We start from the raw sequence: 20,279 nt of genomic DNA on the forward strand, positions 1-20,279 counted from the left end.
CTCAGTGTACAACGTAAAACACCAAATAATGCATGCAGAGCAGAATTAGGCCAATACTCACTAATTATAAAAATCCAGAAAATAGTTGTTAAATTCTACAACCACCTAAAAGGAAGCAATTCCCAAACCTTCCATAACAAAGCCATCACCTACAGAGAGATGAACCTGGAGAATAGTCCCCTAAGCAAGCTGGTCCAGGGACTCTGTTCACAAACACAAACAGACCCCACAGAGCCCCAGGACAGCAACACAATTAGAACCAACCAAATCATGAGAAAACAAAAAGATTATTACTTGACACATTGGAAAGAATTAACAAAAAAAAAACAGAGCAAACTAGAATGTTATTTGGCCCTAAACAGTGACTGACCCAAAATTAAGGAAAGCTTTGAATATGTACAGACTCAGTGAGCATAGCCTTGCTATTGAGAGAGAAGACAGGATATGTGCACACTGCCTACAAAATGAGGTGGAAACTGAGCTGCTCTTCCTAACCTCCTGCCAAATGTATGACCATATTAGAGACACATATTTCCCTCAGATTACGCAGACCCACAAAGAACTCAATTTTTTTTTTCAATTTTGATAAACTCACATACAGTATCTATTGTGTGAAATACCACAGTATGCCATCACAGCAGCAATATTGGTGACCTGTTGCCACAAGAAAAGGGCAACCAGTGAAGAACAAACACCATTGTAAATACATTTTCCCTTTTGTACATCGTTACAGCACTGTATATAGCCATAATATGACATTTGAAATGTCTCTATTCCTTTGAAACCTTTGTGAGTGTAATGTTTACTGTTTATTTTTTATTGTTTATTTCACTTTTGTTTATTATCTATTTCACTTGCTTTGGCAATGCAAACATACGTTTCTCATGCCAATAAAGCCCTTTGAATTTAATTGAATTGAGAGGGAGAGAGGGAGAGAGCGAGAGAGCGAGAGAGCGAGAGAGCGAGCGACAAGACCACAAATTGTAAACAGAACTGGCGCTCCTGTGGGCACAGATCAAACACCAGCACCGTATTCAGTAACACTTTGATCCCCTCTTTTCAGAGAAGGGAAAGGGGGTCAAAGCGTCTGTCAGATTTATTTCTCCCATCTGCCTAGTGAATTAAGAAGGCCCAGTCATTCGCCACACATCTGCAAAAGGAACCAATGATTTATCCCCCCAGACTGGGCTGGGATTGGGAGTGCAGGTGCAGAAGGCGTGCAAAGCTGGGGCTTTTTAATCAGTTCTAAACACCCCTGGACACATACAGACAGCAAGGCCAGCCACAGACATTGATGAAGTGAGGCTGATATCTCTCTCAGTAGCTTTCAAAATGTGTGGGAAAAGTGTCACTTACCCTGAACAGGAAGCCTCGGAACAATAGTTTGAAGCTTCTTGCTGTCACTCATATTGAATAATATTGTAAGCTCAGCTCTGTAGGGCCTTCTTTCAGATGTTCATGAAATGTAACATTTGGCTCGTGGGCTCTATTGGCTCTAGTCTACAGGCTATAGCCAATAAAGGGTTTCCTTCAACGTCTAATTATTTTTAGAAACGATATTAAATATCAGTCAGCAAGAAGTCATTGCTGTATTATGTCTTAGCTATTAGTCAAATCTACACATCAGTGTCACAACATGTCCAAAGTACACTCTTAGAAAAAAGGGTTCCAAAAGGGTTCTTCAGCTGGAACCAAAAGTAGTTCTTCAAAGGGTTCTCTTATGGGGACAGCCGAATAACCCTTTTAGGTTCTAGATAGCACCTTTCTTTCTAAGTGTAGATTTCCGGAGTGTTATCAGTGGTTGTGTTTTGATTGATGTCGTGCAATGCAGTGCTTTGATAGATTACAGGTGTCGACAGTCTTTCCTGTTTTTGCTCCTCTGTGAATACCTGACAGGCCAACCGATCGCGGAGTCTGGGTGCCTCAGTATACTGCGTGGGGGTGAAGGACTTCAATGAGACACAGGTGTGTTGACACATCTTGCTTCATTGTGCTCTGATTTGACATGGTCTCAAACTGTATCCCAAACGTAAGATGGAAAAGAGGTTGGTGGGTGTGTAGAACGGTATGATACTTTTTTCTCTTCCTCAGCTGGCAAAGATTGCTGATAGCAAGGACCATGTCTTCCCAGTGAACGATGGCTTTGAAGCACTGCAGGGGGTCATTGATTCGGTAAGAGGTTCAGACTTGACTACTAACACAAGGAACCCACTGGGCAAAAACTGGTTGAATCAACGTTGTTTCCACGTCATTTGAAATGTGTATTTTTATATGTGATGACGTTGAATCAACGTAAAAAAATGATTGGATTTGCTAAACGTCATCAACGTAAGGGAATTTCATATTTCTTTCACCCAACTTTTAACCTAAATCCAATGTCATAGTGCCATTTTTTGTTGATGACAACTTAACCAAAATTAGACTTTGAACTGACGTCTTTGCCCAGTGGGAAGGCGAGAATAACAACATCTTTAATATGCACACTGCACCATCCATCCAGAGATGGTGTTCAATAATTCTCACTGCAGTACATCTCTAAAACCATTAACACATTAATCAAATAGGAAGCAAGGGAGAATAGGATTAAAGAAAACAATAAACATATTCCATCCATCAAAACTCACTAGGAACAGAATTCCAGGAAAACCTGCTGTGACTCCGACTTCCCATCTTTTGATCCAAGCTAGTGGAGACTACCAAACAGGATCAAAGTGTATGCATTCATTAATTATAGCTTCCACCTCAAAGGTATTGACTTATATTTTTGTATCCGCTGAAACGATTTAAATAGCGGAGGAATGAAAGACAAGGAGAGTCGTGGAGAGGCCATTGTCACCCGGGCACGGAGTTCCTCTAACAGAGCTAGAGGTCAGTCAGACAAGTTGACTGTCATCTGGAGCCCATTAACAGCATGCTGAAAGCTGCTGGCTCAGACTCATGGAAGCAGGACAGCATGCAGTAAATCAAACTGATCTTCAGGCATACAACACATACTTTCTCTGGATAGTGGGGGTATAGAGAGAGATGTACACCCAGAACACAGGAGACATCAAGCAGATCATATAAATGAGGTGCACAGGTACACACTGTAATTGCCAGTAAAAGGAGTATAGGGATTATATAGTAAACCAATACTCTCAACATAGCAACACACAACACTCTGTAACAAGCCAGACCTTGGCCCAATGCCCAACTGTCTCCCTTACTCATTCTCACCTTTCACCTCTCTCCCCCAGATCTTAAAGAAGTCCTGTATTGAGATCCTGGCGGCGGAGCCCTCCAGTATCTGTGCAGGAGGTAGGTTTATAGACCTCTGGCCTTCCGCATTTATCCTCTCTTGCCTCTCAGGTCTTCATCTAATCAGACATTTAAAGGCCCTCTCACATTGGAGCGCACAACAGGATGAGAAAACCAATCTGCCTTGGCAGGGCCAGCAGCCTGGTGTGTAGTAAATATCTCCTACACACATTAGTAGCAACTTCATTTGTCATGAACGATTCAACCCGGACCTGGTCCCAACTAAACTACTGTACTAAGGACACAAATAATTGCTTTCTCTCCTTTATCTAATTTGTAATGCTGCTGTCGTTTCTCTCTTCCCTCTCCAGAAACTTTCCAGGTGGTGGTTAGAGGAAATGGCTTCCTCCATGCTCGGAATGTTGATAAGGTCCTGTGCAGTTTCCGAATCAACGACACACTCACCAAGAGTAAGTGGAGCATCAACTCCAAATTAATAAATAGGGGACCTGTGTTCTGTTTGTTTCAAAGACATGTTTATAATGCGTAAAGAATTTGCTAATCATGCAATAGGACACACAAAGTCATATTTACTGCAGCTGTAAGAGTAAAACTACTCAGGAAATGTATGACAGACGTGGTGTTATGAGTTAGACACAGTAAAAGTCAATGTTTTCTTATTGATGTCTCACAATATTTCCCAAAAGTGCAGTTCAGGAGATCAGTAGGGGTTCTCTATGCCCAAACAAGTGCCCATGCCATTTGTTTCTGGTATTACTGGTTTGTGTTTTTAAAGGGTACATTTGTGCTTTAACGGCCTGGGACTGTACCAGAGCCAGAAGATAAAGGGAAAACAGTGCCACACACAAGGCAGTGTGGGGAAAAGCCCTGGAGGCACATCCAAGTTCCCCCTGTGGTCTTTAAGTGGCGTAATGGATGTGTGAGACCAGCCCCCTCTGATGCATGACAACATATAGCTGTGGGAGGCCATGCTCTAATTACAAACAAAGACAAAATAGCCAGCGCTGATGCACAAACACGTCTGGAGTCTGGGCCTGAGAGGAAGGGGATGAGGGGATGTTTAGGCCGGAAGTGATTTATACCCTCAACAGCTGAATGTCAGGACAGGGTCTGGAGCAAAGACACAGGCACAAAGTTAATGTCCATTCTAAGTTATTGGCCTTCATTCTGAAGTTCTGAATGGCAAAGAAGGATTTAATCTATGGAATTTGATTGCAGATCAAAGTACAGTCTTCAGCTGCGTTCAATATTACAGTTTTATAACTTTTACAGTATGGTGCTACTTAGCACGAATGACCTGAGGACTGCTAACAAATGTCTTCTACACTGAATTAGTGTTGAAGAGAACGGTTTACAGTGAACCAGAATGTAAATTGTTTGTATGTAATTAAACATCCAACTCCCCAAGCAGAAAAAAGGATACACCACCTCTTTGTTTACTTCCCTCCTTCCATCCCTTCCTTCAGATGTAAACCCAAAGATATGTGTACCAACTGTTCAGTAGAGCATGTTTACCCCTAAACAGCTCAGTCATTTCAGACGCAGCAGGGGCCATCTATAAATGGCTACTGTTGGCTTATTGTTTCCAGTGGTTGAGTGTCATTGGCCTCATATGATTGATTCACATCGTCCCACGGTGCGCTCTTCTATAATATGCAGAACTCCTAATGCGCCCCTTGACCATCACCACAGACACCACCCCCCCTCTACCGCCTCTCCATAACCTCCAAAGGCTCCAGCCCTCGTAGGAAAGGAGCAATGTGTAGCTACATGTGTTCAGCAGCTGAATGGATGTCTGAGTCTATGTCTTCAGGAAAAGCAGCAGCAGCAAATACAGGCCTTCCGAGCTTTGGCAGTGAAGAGATGTCGGGAGCATTCCTTCCTCCCAGTGACAGATACTGCCCTGATGGCTCCAGTGAGCATCATCATGGAGATATGTGAAAATGAGAATCCACACCTAGTGACGGGATAAGACTTTATTCTTTAGAAATGCTCAGGAACCGGAATAATCATAATTTTATTGGGATTGTATAGTCCTCCACAAATCTTACTTGACAGACAGCAGCACAGCCATATTATTGTATTCTCAGAAGCAGTGTCCTGTTAAATTGTCTCAGTATTGGTTAAATAGGCTGGTCTGCTGGTCTGCACTGTTGGAGCTAGGAACACAAGCATTTCGCTACACCTGCAATAACATCTGCTAAATATGTGAATGTGACCAATACAATTTGATTTGATTTGGTCTGTGATCAGCACAGGCTGTAATATCTGGTAATTTATTGAGTAAGCTTAAACAGTGGGCACATGTCTGCACTCAGTAGTAAAACATGACCTTTTTTCATGCATACAGAGTTTACTGTGTAATAAAGTGTTGTGACATGAAGCAAAGCTGTTGGTGGCAGCATCTAGATCCCAATGGTATTAAATGGTAGAACACTTCACCTGAGAGAGTCCATTATAGTCAGTCAGTCAGTCAGTCAGCCAACCAGTCTGTCTGTCTGTCTTAAAATAGGCCCTCAGCTCTCTCGGTCCCCTTTGATAGTTTAAATCCATGCCATGTGTAAGGTGGGTGACTGCTGATTTGAACTCTGAGTGGGATATCTGGCTGAGTTTGTGTTGGCTCTGAGCTCAGCTTAGCAGGCTGCAGTATTGATCTCCTCCTGGTCCCAATTCCTCCCCTCCATCCTGCGGGGTGTTACTGGAGAGGAGAGGAGCGGTCATCAGTTTGCTGTGGAGTGCTCATGTTCATTTCCTCAGTGCAGGGTTATGCTAACCCTGAGCCAGGATAAACAGGCAGTCTTGGGCGACGGCCATGCTCACTGGATCTGTTTTCCAACGTTTCATAAGTTGGACACAGAAATAATCAAAGTTCTCTTTAAAAATGAAGGCTATGCTTTTAATCATCGTCTTTGTCTCTGCTCTGTCAAATGGGTGTACGTGTCAGGACTAGGGTATTGAACTATGGTCTTTAAACATTTCTGTATTATATTAGATTGGTATGTTAATTGAGTTATCATCAAGAGAAATGACATCGGCTCTCTGTTGTGATCACTAATCAGTTTGTCATGTCACAGTCCAATACCGATAATCCAATAAGATGATGACATTTCACGATCAATAGTCAATGAACTCCAGACATCAGTTGAAGAGAGATTTGGGGCATGATATACAGTGCCTTCAGAAAGTGAAACATAGGGGTAGGGTTGTAGAGAATCGAAGGACCATGAATATAATAAGAAACCTTAGGTGCTGGCTTAAGGCCGGTAACAACCACTAGAGAATGTCCAGTCAGAACAAGGCTAAAGTGGATGTCCAGGTTAAGGGGAGTTTAATGGAAGAAGATGTTCACATTCACACACACACACACACACACACACACACACACACACACACACACACACACACACACACACACAGCTGACCACTCATGGTTAAGATAACTGAGAATAATGTCCAGTGAGAAATGACATTGACTATGTGGTTCTGAAAGGAAAGAGGAGAATTAAAACTTAGACTATGGCACTGCTATAATATGAATGGCATGGCTGTATAAGCTAGCACAGGTAAGTATATAACAGCAAGGGCTATACACTACAGCAGGCATAGGGCGTAGTCACATGGCAATAGACTAAACAGCCTTTTGGACTTGTACACATGAAACTCAGGCAAATGTGCTCAAATAAACATTACAGTAATGTTGAAATATATATAGAATATAATTACAATGAGCGTGAGTAATATATATATAGAACAGAAAATAGCTTAGCACCATGAATTAGCAATGGTAATAAACGGCTAAACGCTAACAGTCATGCTAAAATGCTCATGCTAAAATGCTAACGGTAGTGCTAATGTTAGCGGGACCACAAGCTAGCAAACAAGCTCAACACACGGTAATTGTACACAGTAAACCACAAAGCTCCACATAATATGACACAGATTCAAGGCACTTACAGTTGAAGTCGGAAGTTTACATACAGTGAGGGAAAAAAGTATTTGATCCCCTGCTGATTTTGTACGTTTGCCCACTGACAAAGAAATGATCAGTCTATAATTTTAATGGTGGGTTTATACAGGTAACGAGCTGAGATTAGGAGCACACTCTTAAAGGGAGTGCTCCTAATCTCAGTTTGTTACCTGTCTAAAAGACACCTGGGAGCCAGAAATCTTTCTGATTGAGAGGGGGTCAAATACTTATTTCCCTCATTAAAATGCAAATCAATTTATAACATTTTTGACATGCGTTTTTCTGGATTTTTGTTGTTGTTATTCTGTCTCTCACTGTTCAAATAAACCTACCATTAAAATTATAAACTGATCATGTCTTTGTCAGTGGGCAAACATACAAAATCAGCAGGGGATCAAATACTTTTCCCCCTCACTGTACACATTAGCCAAATACATTTAAACTACGTTTTTCACAATTCCTGACATTTAATCCTAGTAAATATTCCCTCTTAGGTCAGTTAGGATTACCACTTTATTTTAAGAATGTGAAATGTCAGAATAATAGTAGAGAGAATGATTTATTTCAGCTTTTATTAATTTCATCACATTCCCAGTGGGTCAGAAGTTTACATACACTCAATTAGTATTTGGTAGCATTGCCTTTAAATTGTTTAACTTGGGTCAAATGTTTCGGGTAGCCTTCTACAAGCTTCCCACAATAAGTTGGGTGAATTTTGGCCCATTCCTCCTGACAGAGCTTGTGTAACTGAGTCAGGTTTGTAGGCCTCCTTGCTCGCACACGCTTTTCCAGTTCTGCCCACACATTTTCTATAGGATTGAGGTCAGGGCTTTGTGATGGCCACTCCAATACCTTGACTTTGTTGTCCTTAAGTCATTTTGCCACAACTTTGGAAGTATGCTTGGGGTCATTGTCCATTTGGAAGACCCATTTGCGACCAAGCTTTAACTTCCTGACTGATGTCTTGAGATGTTGCTTCAATATATCCATATACTTTTTCTTCCTCATGATGCCATTTATTTTGTGAAGTGCACCAGTCCCTCCTGCAGCAAAGCACCCCCACAGCATGATGCTGCCACCCCCGTGCTTCACAGTTGGGATGGTGTTCTTCGGCTTGCAAGCTGCCCCCTTTTTCCTCCAAACATAACTATGGTCATTATGGGCAAACAGTTCTATTTTAGTTTCATCAGACCAGAGGACATTTCTCCAAAAAGTACGATCTTTGTCCCTATGTGCAGTTGCAAACCGTAGTCTGGCTTTTTTATGGCAGTTTTGGAGCAGTGGCTTCTTCCTTGCTGAGCGGCCTTTCAGGTTATGTCGATATAGGACTTGTTTTACTGTGGATATAGATACTTTTGTACCTGTTTCCTCCAGCATCTTCACAAGGTCCTTTGCTGTTGTTCTGGGATTGATTTGCACTTTTCGCACCAAAGTACGTTCATGGTTTTCATACTTGCGTACTATTGTTTGTACAGAAGAACGTGGTACCTTCAGGCGTTTGGAAATTGCTCCTAAGGATGAACCAGACTTGTGGAGGTCTACAATGTTTTTTCTGAGGTCTTGGCTGATTTCTTTTGATTTTCCCATGATGACAAGCAAAGAGGCACTGAGTTTGAAGGTAGGCCTTGAAATACATCCACAGGTACACCTTCAATTGACTCAAATAATGTAAATTAGCCTATCAGAAGCTTCTAAAGCCATGACATAATTTTCTGTTTAAAGGCACAGTCAACTTAGTATATGTAAACTTCTGACCCACTGGAATTGTGATACAGTGAATTATAAGTGAAATAATCTGTCTGTAAACAATTGTTGGAAAAATGACTTGTGTCATGCACAAAGTAGATGTCCTAAACAACTTGCCAAAACTATAGTTTGTTAACAGGAAATGTGTGGAGTGGTGAAAAACAAGTTTTAATGACTCCAACCTAAGTGTATGTACACTTCCAACTTCAACTGTACGTTTAGATGCACACACAATTAAACACCAGACATAAAGGGATTCAGTCCACAGGAGGAAAAGTTCAGCAGGAGGGAAAACTGTGGGAGTGCTCATCAGGATGGGGAAAGCACGTTTATGCCCACACAGCCTGCTGGGGTCATTTTTACATATCTACCAATCGGTGCCCTTCTGTGTGAGTCATTGAAAAACCTCCCTGTTCTTTGTGGTTTAATCTGTGTTTGAAATTCACTACTCGATTGAGGGACCTTACGGATATTTGTATGTGTAGGGTACAGAGATGGGGTAGTCATTCAAAAATCATGTTAACCACTATTATTGAACACGGAATGAGTCCATGCAAATTATTATGCGATTTGTTAAGCACATTTTTACTACAGAACTTATTTAGGCTTGGATAAAGTAAAGGGGTGTGAATACTTTCTGAATCCACTGTACGTCTAAGCTCCTGATACATGTATGCAGTTGCGCCACTTCTCAAAAGGTCAATGGATTCTGATGTTTGAAATTGAATTTTGATCTGTGCAGTCTGAATTACACTCTGACTACAGCAGAACCATTATGGTTTGTGTATGGGTCAATATTGTGACCCTTCGTTCTACTCTACTCCTCTAGGTGTGAAGCCATTAATAGTGGAAGATACATATCTTCTCTGTCCTGCCCCCATTCTACAGGAAGATGGAATGTAAGTACTACCATCACTGAATGAATATCAGGTTTTATCTTTATCTGCTATTTATCTGCTGATATTTCTGTCACCCATCCTCACCACACTCTATCTCTTTACACTCCATTTATGTTCCAGGGCAGCCAAACTCTATGTCAGCATGAATGAAGGTCTTAGTTTCATTTCCAGTTCAGTCACCATTACAACTGTGAGCTGTGTAAGTAGAACATGCACCACACCACTGTGCACCACAACTATGTGCCATGCGGTACTCCCATCAAAGATTCACATGAACCAATACAGTGGCTTGCGAAAGTATTCACCCCCCTTGGCATTTTTCCTATTTTGTTGCCTTACAACCTGGAATTAAAATAGATTTTTTGGGGGTTTGTATCATTTGATTTACACAACATGCCTACACTTTGAAGATGCAAAATATTTTTTCTTGTGAAACAAACAAGAAATAAGACCAAAAAACGGAAAACTTGAGCATGCATAACTATTCACCCCCCCCCAAAGTCAATACTTTGTAGAGCCACCTTTTGCAACAATTACAGCTGCAAGTTTCTTGGGGTATGTCTCTACAAGCTTGGCACATCTAGACACTGGGATTTTTGCCCATTCTTCAAGGCAAAACTGCTCCAGCTCCTTCAAGTTGGATGGGTTCCGCTGGTGTACAGCAAGTCATACCACAGATTCTCAATTGGATTGAGGTCTGGGCTTTGACTAGGCCATTCCAAGACATTTAAATGTTTCCCCTTAAACCACTCGAGTGTTGCTTTAGCAGTATGCTTAGGGTCATTGTCCTGCTGGAAGGTGAACCTCCGTCCCAGTCTAAAATCTTTGGAAGACTGAAACAGGTTTTCCTCAAGAATTTCCCTGTATTTAGCGCCATCCATCATTCCTTCAATTCTGACGTCCTTGCCGATGAAAAACATCCCCACAGCATGATGCTGCCACCACCATGCTTCACTGTGGGGATAGTGTTCTCGGGGTGATGAGAGGTGTTGGGTTTGCGACAGACATAGTGTTTTCCTTGATGGCCAAAAAGCTAAATTTTGGTCTCATCTGACCAGAGTACCTTCTTCCATATGTTTGGGGAGTCTCCCACATGCCTTTTGGTGAACACCAAACGTGTTTGCTTATTTTTTTTCTTTAAGCAATGGCTTTTTTCTGGCCACTCTTCCGTAAAGCCCAGCTCTGTTGAGTGTACGGCTTAAATTGGTCCTATGGACAGATACAATCTCTGCTGTGGAGCTTTGCAGCTCCTTCAGGTTTATCTTTGGTGTCTTTGTTGCCTCTCTGATTAATGCCCTCCTTGCCTGGTCCGTGAGTTTTGGTGGGCGGCCCTCTCTTGGCAGGTTTGTTGTGTTGCCATATTCTTTCAATTTTTTTATAATGGATTTAATGGTGCTCTGTGGGATGTTCAAAGTGTCGGATATTTTTTTAGAACCCAACCCTGATCTGTACTTCTCCACAACTTTGTCCCTGACCTGTTTGGAGAGCTCCTTGGTCTTCATGGTGCCGCTTGCTTGGTGGTGCCCCTTGTTTAGTGGTGTTGCAGACTCTGGGGCCTTTCAGAACAGGTGTATATATACTGAGATCATGTGACAGATCATGTGACACTTAGATTTCACACAGGTGGACTTTATTTACCTAATTATGTGACTTCTGAAGGTAATTGGTTGCACCAGATCTTATTTAGGGGCTTCATAGCAAAGGGGGTGAATACATACAGTATGCACCCACCACTTTTCCATTATTTATTTTTTAGAATTTTTTGAAACAAGTTATTTTTTTCATTTCACTTCACCAATTTGGACTATTTTGTGTATGTCCATTGCATGAAATCCAAATAAAAATCCATTTAAATTACAGGTTGTAATGCAACAAAATAGGAAAACACCAAGGGGGATGAATACTTTTGCAAGGCACTGTAACTGTCTCAAACTATGCCTTATTATGTTATTCCCCTGTAGTTAGACAATAACAGGCACTTGAAGTTTCTGATGGTTCTCAGCCTTTGCACTGTTGTTGAGACTGAGTTTGACCGGTGTCCCTCACTCTCTGTCTGTCCCAGTCTGATGGAACCATCCTGGCCATCGCCCTGCTCATCCTCATGATGCTCTTAGTCCTCATGCTGCTCTGGTGGTTCTGGCCTCTCTGCTGCACTGTGGTGAGTCACATAAACTATCTGTCATATTCACACTCATGGACAGTGTCTTACAAGCTTTAACCTTTTTAAATTAAACACAGATTGCCCTATACGGTAGGTAAACCTATGTGTAGCTTACAGCATTTCCACTAAGTATTTTCTTAGACAACTCTTTAAACTCTTTATACACCGTGATAATGCTCACAGATGATCACAGATTTCTTTTCCAGAGTTGTTTTGTCTGACCTTGGCACACTCAGAGAACCTTGCTAACCTGAACAACATTCCCATGGTGAGAGGGTTATATGAGTCAGTAAAGGATGAGACTCCTTGGCCTTTTTGGCCTCCAATTGATTTTGTTAGTCCATTATGCCCAAAGGTCACCAGAGGTCACCAGGGGTCAAAGCCCAGTGGTAAATGTGTGCTGAAGTAATTAGTCCCTCTGTTGAAGTCATTAGTTCCACTGGAGTTCACAGAACCGCTGCCCCCTCAGCTCATGGAGGTCAAGGGCAATGTAGCTTCTCAGTATTGTTCTAGTATTTAGACAAAAACATTGAGAGGAGAGAGGAAACTTACGCCATCATCAAGATATGGGAAGTAGGTTACACAATCACACAGTGTTCATGTTTGTCAAAGCTCCTAAAACAAATTCCATGAGGTCACATATTTTTCCCAGAATACAGAGGTTAGTCATTCTCAGAATCACTCCACGCCACCTGATTTTGCATAATAATCTACTGCCTCTCCCTCCCAGCCATGCCTAACAAAATGCAACACTTCTGGTCTATGGAATTGAAGCATGTATTGCCCATTCAATATCTGTTTTACAAGCCTGGAAACTGAAAAGTTGGAAATACGCAGAAAAAGATGTCAGTTTTTACTATGTTACTCTCTCTCCTTAGCTTTATAGTTCTTGTCAGTTATTTTCAGTGGAAATCCTTGCCCAGCACTGTTTAGGAAAGTTATGCTTGGTTACCATGGGAAATCAGCTACTATTCCAACCTTTGGGAAGCACAGAGGAAAATAAGTATAGTTTCAAGTCATGTATATTAATTGCCTTGGCCAGGTTATTTTCTAAGTGCTTACAGTTATAGTTGCTCAACGTTTTGTTAGCCATGGACACATCACAAGCATGTATTTTGCTATAGATTGAGCCAAGTGAATTTGAGGAAAATACAGTTTTATCTATATTTACTAAGCATTTAGATTATTGTAATATTCTACTACATCATCACAGGGCTCTGCCTAAATCCAACAGGAGGAGCTGGTAGTTAATCACTGTCTGTAAAATGTTTTAAGATGTCCTTTGCCTGGAATATGTTTTACACAGGGTTCCTTGAATTTCATCATAGTTGAAAACAGAAAAACAAGTGAGCGTGGAGCATACACTCGCATGCCCTTTACTCTCCCCCACCCCTATCCCTCTTCCTCTCCCCACCCAACCAACATACCAGGTTTAGGAATCTGGATGGCAGATTTCTAGGTCAGTCGCTTGTAAATAGTAGAACAAGGGAGAGAAAAAAACTATTCCTGAGCCATGTGTTTTCATGAAATCATGTTTTGAAATGTGTATTTTGAAGTGCATGTATGTTTTCTTACATGCTCATTACAGTGTAAACTCTTTCTCTTCACCCCCCCCCCCAGATTATCCATGAGCCACCACCACCAGTAGTGGAAGACAGTTCGGTAAGAAAAAAACAATAACAAAAAAAAACAAGTAACACTTTATGTTGATTACTGTTGGAGTGTGGGTTAGATTTTCCACAGTATGTCTGACTTTATAGTTAGAGATTGTCTCTGGAAGGGTAGAAAAGTCTCTATTCACTCACTGTAGCACAATGCTATGGCTCTAAATGTAATGGCCACTAAGCAGAAGAGAAACACTCTTTCAGCCATTTGTTTTATAGGTAAAGTAATAATACTTTTGGTGGAGCGTTTTAGTGAACAACAGTTATCCTAGATTTATATTTCCCATCCACAAGAAAGATACAGTACTGCAGGCTACCAGGATATAGTGGACTGACTGACATGTAGCAAAACCATTTGGAATGTTAATAGGTGTTGGAAACCATTGCTTATGGTCCATTTTCTTCAATAATCTCAAACCTCACTGACCATTTGGAATATTCCCCATGATTTTATAGACTGACATATGACCAAGATATTTATTCCGCCCAATTGCTGTGGTTTTGTCTTTGAAGTATTGTCATAATAATAATAATAATAATATGCCATTTAGCAGACGCTTTTATCCAAAGTGACTTACAGTCATGTCATGATAGATATGTAGTACTGTATCCATCAACCAGAGTATGGTCAGGACAACACCCTCCCACTATGAAGACCTGTCTTTTCCCACACCTCATGTAGTCCTAAACCCCTCCTTACTCCCAGCAAATACATTCTGATAAAAAAGGCAGGAGAGCTTATTTGAACAGCCCCTTCTCTGGTCACTGTACAAACTGATAATCAATTTCTATACCCCCCCATGTATAATAAAAATAAAGCTGATAATAATTGTATCTTTACTTCACTGTATGGGATTTTATTTTAGTTTAAGGTTTCAATTAAGGCCTTATTTAAGAGCCATCTGTTTGGAGTCCTTTCCTTGAGATCCCTCCAGACCACTGGGAATCCACTGACTTATCAGATGAATCAAACAATACTTCACAACAACAAATACTTTCACAGTGAACAACAGACAGCACCGCAAATGACTCTAGTTACAAAACATTGTAAACTGTCAACAGAATTCTATCTAACCTGACTAATTTGAATGGAATTAAGCTTTTTTACAGCAAATACTATTTTCATAAATGTTGCAATTATTTCAGTTTAGTATAAACCCTTTTTTGGGGGGGTGGGGGGATGCAACTATGGTTGTCGTCAGGAAAGAATAGAGAGGCAGGTGTATACTGTAGTCCAAGTACTTGTCTTCTCAACTGATATCATTATGTTTATACCAGTGCTTCTTTTAGATGTTGATTTTGTAAGACATCGATTGTCGTAAAATCACCTCATTAACCCAGCATATGGAATGTCCACACAAAAAGGGTGAAGAAAGCATCTCCCCCACTCCATTTCAATTAGATCATATAGGAGGTATCTCCTCCAGTTTTCTGTGAAGCTCTTTGCCCATTGTCTGTGTCTCTCTGAGGGTCAGTGAGGGTGATACCGATAGCCTGATGTTATTGCCGCCTCCTCTCTGGCAGGCCCTGATCATAGTCCTGATGAATTTGATTAGTCTGAATCTGGGCCTGTTAAAGAGCTGAAACATGAGGAGGTGGGCTCTGTCATTTCCTCTGATCTGATGTACGCCACGGACGGGACTGGAGATAAGGAGGCGAGGGGGAGAGTGAGTAGATGGAGACTGACTTAGACAGTAAAGGAAATTATACCCAGAACCTGAATTATTAGACTGAGAGTAGGGTATATGAAATATGGAGAGGCAGGGGGCTTGGTGTTTAAACTGTATCTCAGAACCAACAGTGCCAGTGTGTATGAAATGATCAATCATCTCAGACCTGAATTTTTATTAACCCTGTCTTAGATACTGTGAAACAAATGTGAGATATTGACACCTGTCTTTACACACTCTCTCTATCTCCCCCCACTTCAGGATGAGGAATCAGATTGGATGCCCAAGAAGAAGTGGCCCACGGTCGATGCTTCCTACTATGGGGGCAGAGGTGTGGGTGGAATCAAAAGGATGGAGGTGAGCTTCCCTGGAGCCCTGTTGCATTTAAATTCTGACAACTAGCTTTCATTCCCACTACTGTACTTCATACTACTGTAATGTACCTGCCCTCACTCTCAATCTACAGCTTTCCTCTCCATGCTATTTGATATAGGAAGACTCTGTTTGACAGATCAGCAACGGCAAACAACCAAGCACACACTTAGTGGTTGATCCAACTGCTTGAATGTGGTTGAAATGAAGCTAGACAGGTCTGAAAACCTCTTGTTATTTGTCAGGTGCGTTGGGGTGAGAAAGGCTCTACTGAGGAGGGAGCCAAGCTGGAGAAGGCCAAGAACGCCAGGGTGAAGATACCCGAGCAGGAGTTTATACAGACCCCGATTCGCATTCTCAACAATGGCATGCGCAAGCCTCCAGGCCCTCACAAGTGGTACTCACCAATTAAGGTATTGACCTGGCCAATATAAAGAAACACATTGGACACACAGCTGTCAAGTTCAATCACATACTCAACATAGCTTCCTTTATATATGGCCATGTATAGACTGATAGGGTGGGTTGAAGCTGGAGTTTATTATGTAGGCATTTCATGTGGGATATTTTAGTGTTGAGATCCCAGTCCTTACGTGACCACTGGCATGGAGCCCCTACACACAGGGTCAGGCGCTAGTTAAAGGCATTGTTCTATATGTCCTGACAGTCAGCAGGAGATGGCTAATAGAAACCAGATATACACCGGACTGACCTCCAGGGGGCAAGGGCTGCAGAACCAGCAGTTTTGTGAAGAAAAACCGATTATTTTTGTTCTGCCCCCCTTCCCCAACCTCTTAGCAATGGCTGGGTCTATGCAGAATTCACAATGAGCAAATATAATTTGTTCAGGCTCTGGCTTTGATAATAATCTGGGTCAGAGGTTTTATCATTAAATTGAATTTCAATCTACAAAGTGAACCCTCTAATTGGTGACAGATAGATATGCATTGAGAACATTGTGGAGTTATGGTTTGAGTTCGAAGATAATCCCTGGAAATGCATGTAAAGTATAAGTATAGTGTGTAAATGTATGTTTTATAGTGATTTATAGTCACACCCACCCACACCATGTACAAAAAGCATCTTAAAGGGTCTTATTGGTATTGTGTACTGCTCTGTGATTGCAGGGCAAACTGGATGCTCTATGGGTGTTGCTGAGGAAAGGCTATGACCGTGTATCTTTGATGCGACCACACCCAGGAGATAAGGTAAGACCCAACAAGCTGGATACATGTAGACAGAGCAAGGTCATGTGAGGCCAATGATCAGGCCCCCTTCTACAATCCAACTCTGCCTGCGTCATATGGAACCCAGTGCTCTCTGAAACACGTCACGGTTTCCATTGCAGGAAAATTGAATTCTCTTTGCAATTTTCCTGATCAAGCAACCTGTAACTAACCGCATTACAGTGTTCTGTACAGGAGTCTCTAAAACATACTGTAGCAATACTATTATATCGCCACATGATGTTCATTGACCTGTTTAAATCTGTCAGAGGTTGTGACTTTCAACTATTAAACAATAAGGTTTTTAAATAAGTTATCTTTTAATAGGGAACTATGAAATCCAAGCCAAAATATCTTGTGTTAACATTTTTACTTGTAATTTGCTAAGGGGTATGGTCCATTATTCCATAGAAAATAGACTATAATGAACTCCATCATGCCCTCCTCCTCCATAAAGCCAGTCTGTGTTTTTATTTGGTGACGCATGAATCAGGCTTTGCATAGGGGTTGGCAGGAGTACATTTTGAAGCAACAGAAAATGTAGCAAGAGAAATGGGCACAGCTGTTAGCAATCAAGCACACATACTGTAGAAAGAGAGGACTGCTGGGAAAACTTGTGGTGAGGTGGCACCCATGACTTTAGAAACCCCCCAAGAGTTACAGGCTTGTGTTGAGAGCTGTGCATAGGAGGTTGGTGGCACCTTAATTGCGAAGGACGGGCTCGTGGTAATGGCTGGAGCGGAATTAGTGGAATGGTATTAAATACATCAAACACATAGTTTTCATGTGTTTGATGCCATTTAATTCGCTCAGTTCCAGACATTATTATGAGCCGTCCTCCCCTCAGCAGCCTCCACTGGAGCTGTGGTCAGGTCTGACTGGGCTGTGCTGAGGAGAATGAGAACAGAGAGGAAGATTGATTCAATAGACTTTACTTCCTCCTTCACAGGAAGTTCAACCTGAATTAATGTGTAGCTGTTCAGGGTGGATGGAGCTAAAGTGAATTGTCAGGCCCAGAGTCATCTGAGGGATAGGCTCAAATAAATAATTCTCAAAAGATTTTAGCATTTTCCAATGTGGCTGATTTTTTTGTTTTTCCTTGTACATAAAGCTATGTGGTTAATTGTGTAACTTGTTGATGCGAATGTGAGGATATTACAGTAAAGGACCCAGCAGGGCGAGGGGAAGCATTGGGGCCTGCAGGGGGCACATGAAAGGCCTGGAACACTGACTGCCCACATAACCACCAATGAGGCTTTTTATGCTGTCTTCTTAGGTACAACTGCTTACTGCAGCTCCATTGGTCTGCACTCCCCACCGTAAGATGAAGAGAGACAGTCGAAATTACAGAGACATCAGAAAAATTGGAACGCTGTCATGAATTTGCCTTTGCCAGCACATGAGGGGAAATAATAGCAAACAAGACTTAAAAAGCGAAAATAAAAACTAACAGACTCTATTCTAATGCCTGTCACACTGTAAATAATTGGTGACATTAATCACAACTAAGCTATACATAATTAAGAGTAGGAGTGAAACTGTTCGTTCATTAGTACACAGGAAGTAGGTGGAGAACTCTCTAGTTTTCTTTTTGACTCTCAGTCAGTAAACAAGCCTGCTCTGGTTGCAATTAAGATCTCAAGTTAAGGCATTGTTTTTATAGTTTCCCCCAAACCAATGCAGCTGTAGGAGGGACAGAATCTGGCCATGATTCCAGCAATACATCCCCTGGACATTACCTACTCAGTCCGATTCCCTTTATCCAATGTTCCAGTGCCCTGACAGGGATAGTGGGGAGAGAGCTGAGCCCCTGCTTCCTCTCCTCTGCCCCTGTGTTGGTGCCAGGGGAGAACGACTGCCCCCTCTCACTGAAGCCACAGAAGTTCAAGGCCGACCGCGGAACTGCAGGCATTGTTTGCAGAAAACAGGATCCCCAGTGAATGGAAAAATGTTAATCTTCGTGTAAATAAAACCTTTTTTAGAAGACAATCATGGTACCAATAATTGCTTCTAATATACCAGATGTATGTCCTTGAACCAATTATTTTAAAATCACACACAGAACAAGTTATAAGGATAATTTAGTTGCTAATGGCAGACTGCATTACCCTGGTCGGCCTTCAACTTGAGTTACTCAATGAGCGCGGGCAGCACTGAGCTAACCTGCAACGTCACTTCCTGGAGTAGCTCAAACTGCGCATGTTATGTCTCCTTGAGATGCCATCTTTACCGACTTCATTTAACTTCAATGTGCTATGGAGTCTTCACATAGGAATGAACGGTGTCACATGATCGACGGCGTTGTCCATTCATATATACAGTCATTGGTTGGGGCTCTAATGAGGAGCTGTACTGATTTCAATTCGAGACACAAAGAAAACATCATGGTGTGGTGGCACACAGCAAGGGTTGCATCAGCTGTAGACGTTTCATCCACATTTGGTATTCATTGTTTGACGTCTTAGTTTGTGCTTTGAAATCAGAGCTGAACTCAAGAAGTAAAACCTATTTTATTCCTCTCAGGTAGTCTTTCATAAACATACTATTTTTCAAAGGTCAGGGGGCAGTAAAAAAAAAAGATTTGCTCTGCCACGTGAGTCAAGGCAATAGGAGTGTTGATTTGAGTTAGTGGTTCCACCTCAGGAATCCCAACAGCAGTCAGTAAAGGTCTCACCAGTTTGCCTGAGTGCTACCTAGAGGATGACGATCCTCATGCCCTCCCCCTTCAGTCTTCTCCCAGGCTGCTCCACAGGGACTTGATAGACCCAGACAACTGGTCACTGTAACCTATCCACTGTAGTTGGATTGTAGGTAGGCAGCTTGACCGATTTAAGCAAAACATAAAAGGTTATACACGCAATATTGTCACTGACAATAATCCTTACAAGGGGAAAGCTCGCACAGAAAGCAAAGCATGTACGTAGGGTTATTGTTTAATATTCAAAAACAAAAGCCAGTGTTCCAAAACACTGGCTATTGTTTGGAATATAAATGCATAAATACATCCAAACTAAACTGCCTCCTGTTCCTAGTATCCTGATGGCTAATGTCCAATTGCTGGAAAATAAACTTTGTGAACTCAGAGCAGGCCTTCAATCGCAGAAGGACATCAAGGAATGCTATGTCTGTTTTTACTGAGACGTGGCTTACGGACAATACACTCGGCTCTGCTATTCAACCAGACAGCTTCTCCATATTTTAAATGGATCGAACGGCGGCTTCAGTTAAGAGTCGGGGGAGGGGTATGTTTCCTCATAAACAAATCCTGGTGTACCGAAGTTGAAAACATTGCGAGCTCCTGTTCACCCAACCTGGA

General features: G+C 41.8%; 1 protein-coding gene across 3 annotated transcripts in view; it reads left to right on the forward strand.

Moving 5' to 3' along the window:
• The window catches only part of LOC311141284 (anthrax toxin receptor 1-like), a 51,995-nt gene that overhangs the window by 12,798 nt on the left and 18,918 nt on the right, over positions 1-20,279 (forward strand). For 2 of the 3 annotated variants that reach the window (XM_084176565.1, XM_084176566.1), the window contains 11 exons: positions 1,897-1,965; positions 2,092-2,172; positions 3,237-3,297; positions 3,609-3,707; positions 9,801-9,870; positions 9,991-10,069; positions 11,933-12,028; positions 13,652-13,693; positions 15,627-15,722; positions 15,983-16,150; positions 16,865-16,945. In XM_084176565.1, the coding sequence (XP_084032691.1) occupies positions 1,897-1,965; positions 2,092-2,172; positions 3,237-3,297; positions 3,609-3,707; positions 9,801-9,870; positions 9,991-10,069; positions 11,933-12,028; positions 13,652-13,693; positions 15,627-15,722; positions 15,983-16,150; positions 16,865-16,945 (942 nt within the window). Of the gene's footprint in view, positions 1-1,896; positions 1,966-2,091; positions 2,173-3,236; positions 3,298-3,608; positions 3,708-9,800; positions 9,871-9,990; positions 10,070-11,932; positions 12,029-13,651; positions 13,694-15,626; positions 15,723-15,982; positions 16,151-16,864; positions 16,946-18,239; positions 18,909-20,279 lie in introns of those variants that run through there. The other variant, XM_084176567.1, reaches the window with a different exon arrangement.

This window comes from Coregonus lavaretus (assembly GCF_964263955.1).
Source record: "Coregonus lavaretus genome assembly, chromosome: 14".
Taxonomy (NCBI): Eukaryota; Metazoa; Chordata; class Actinopteri; order Salmoniformes; family Salmonidae; genus Coregonus; species Coregonus lavaretus.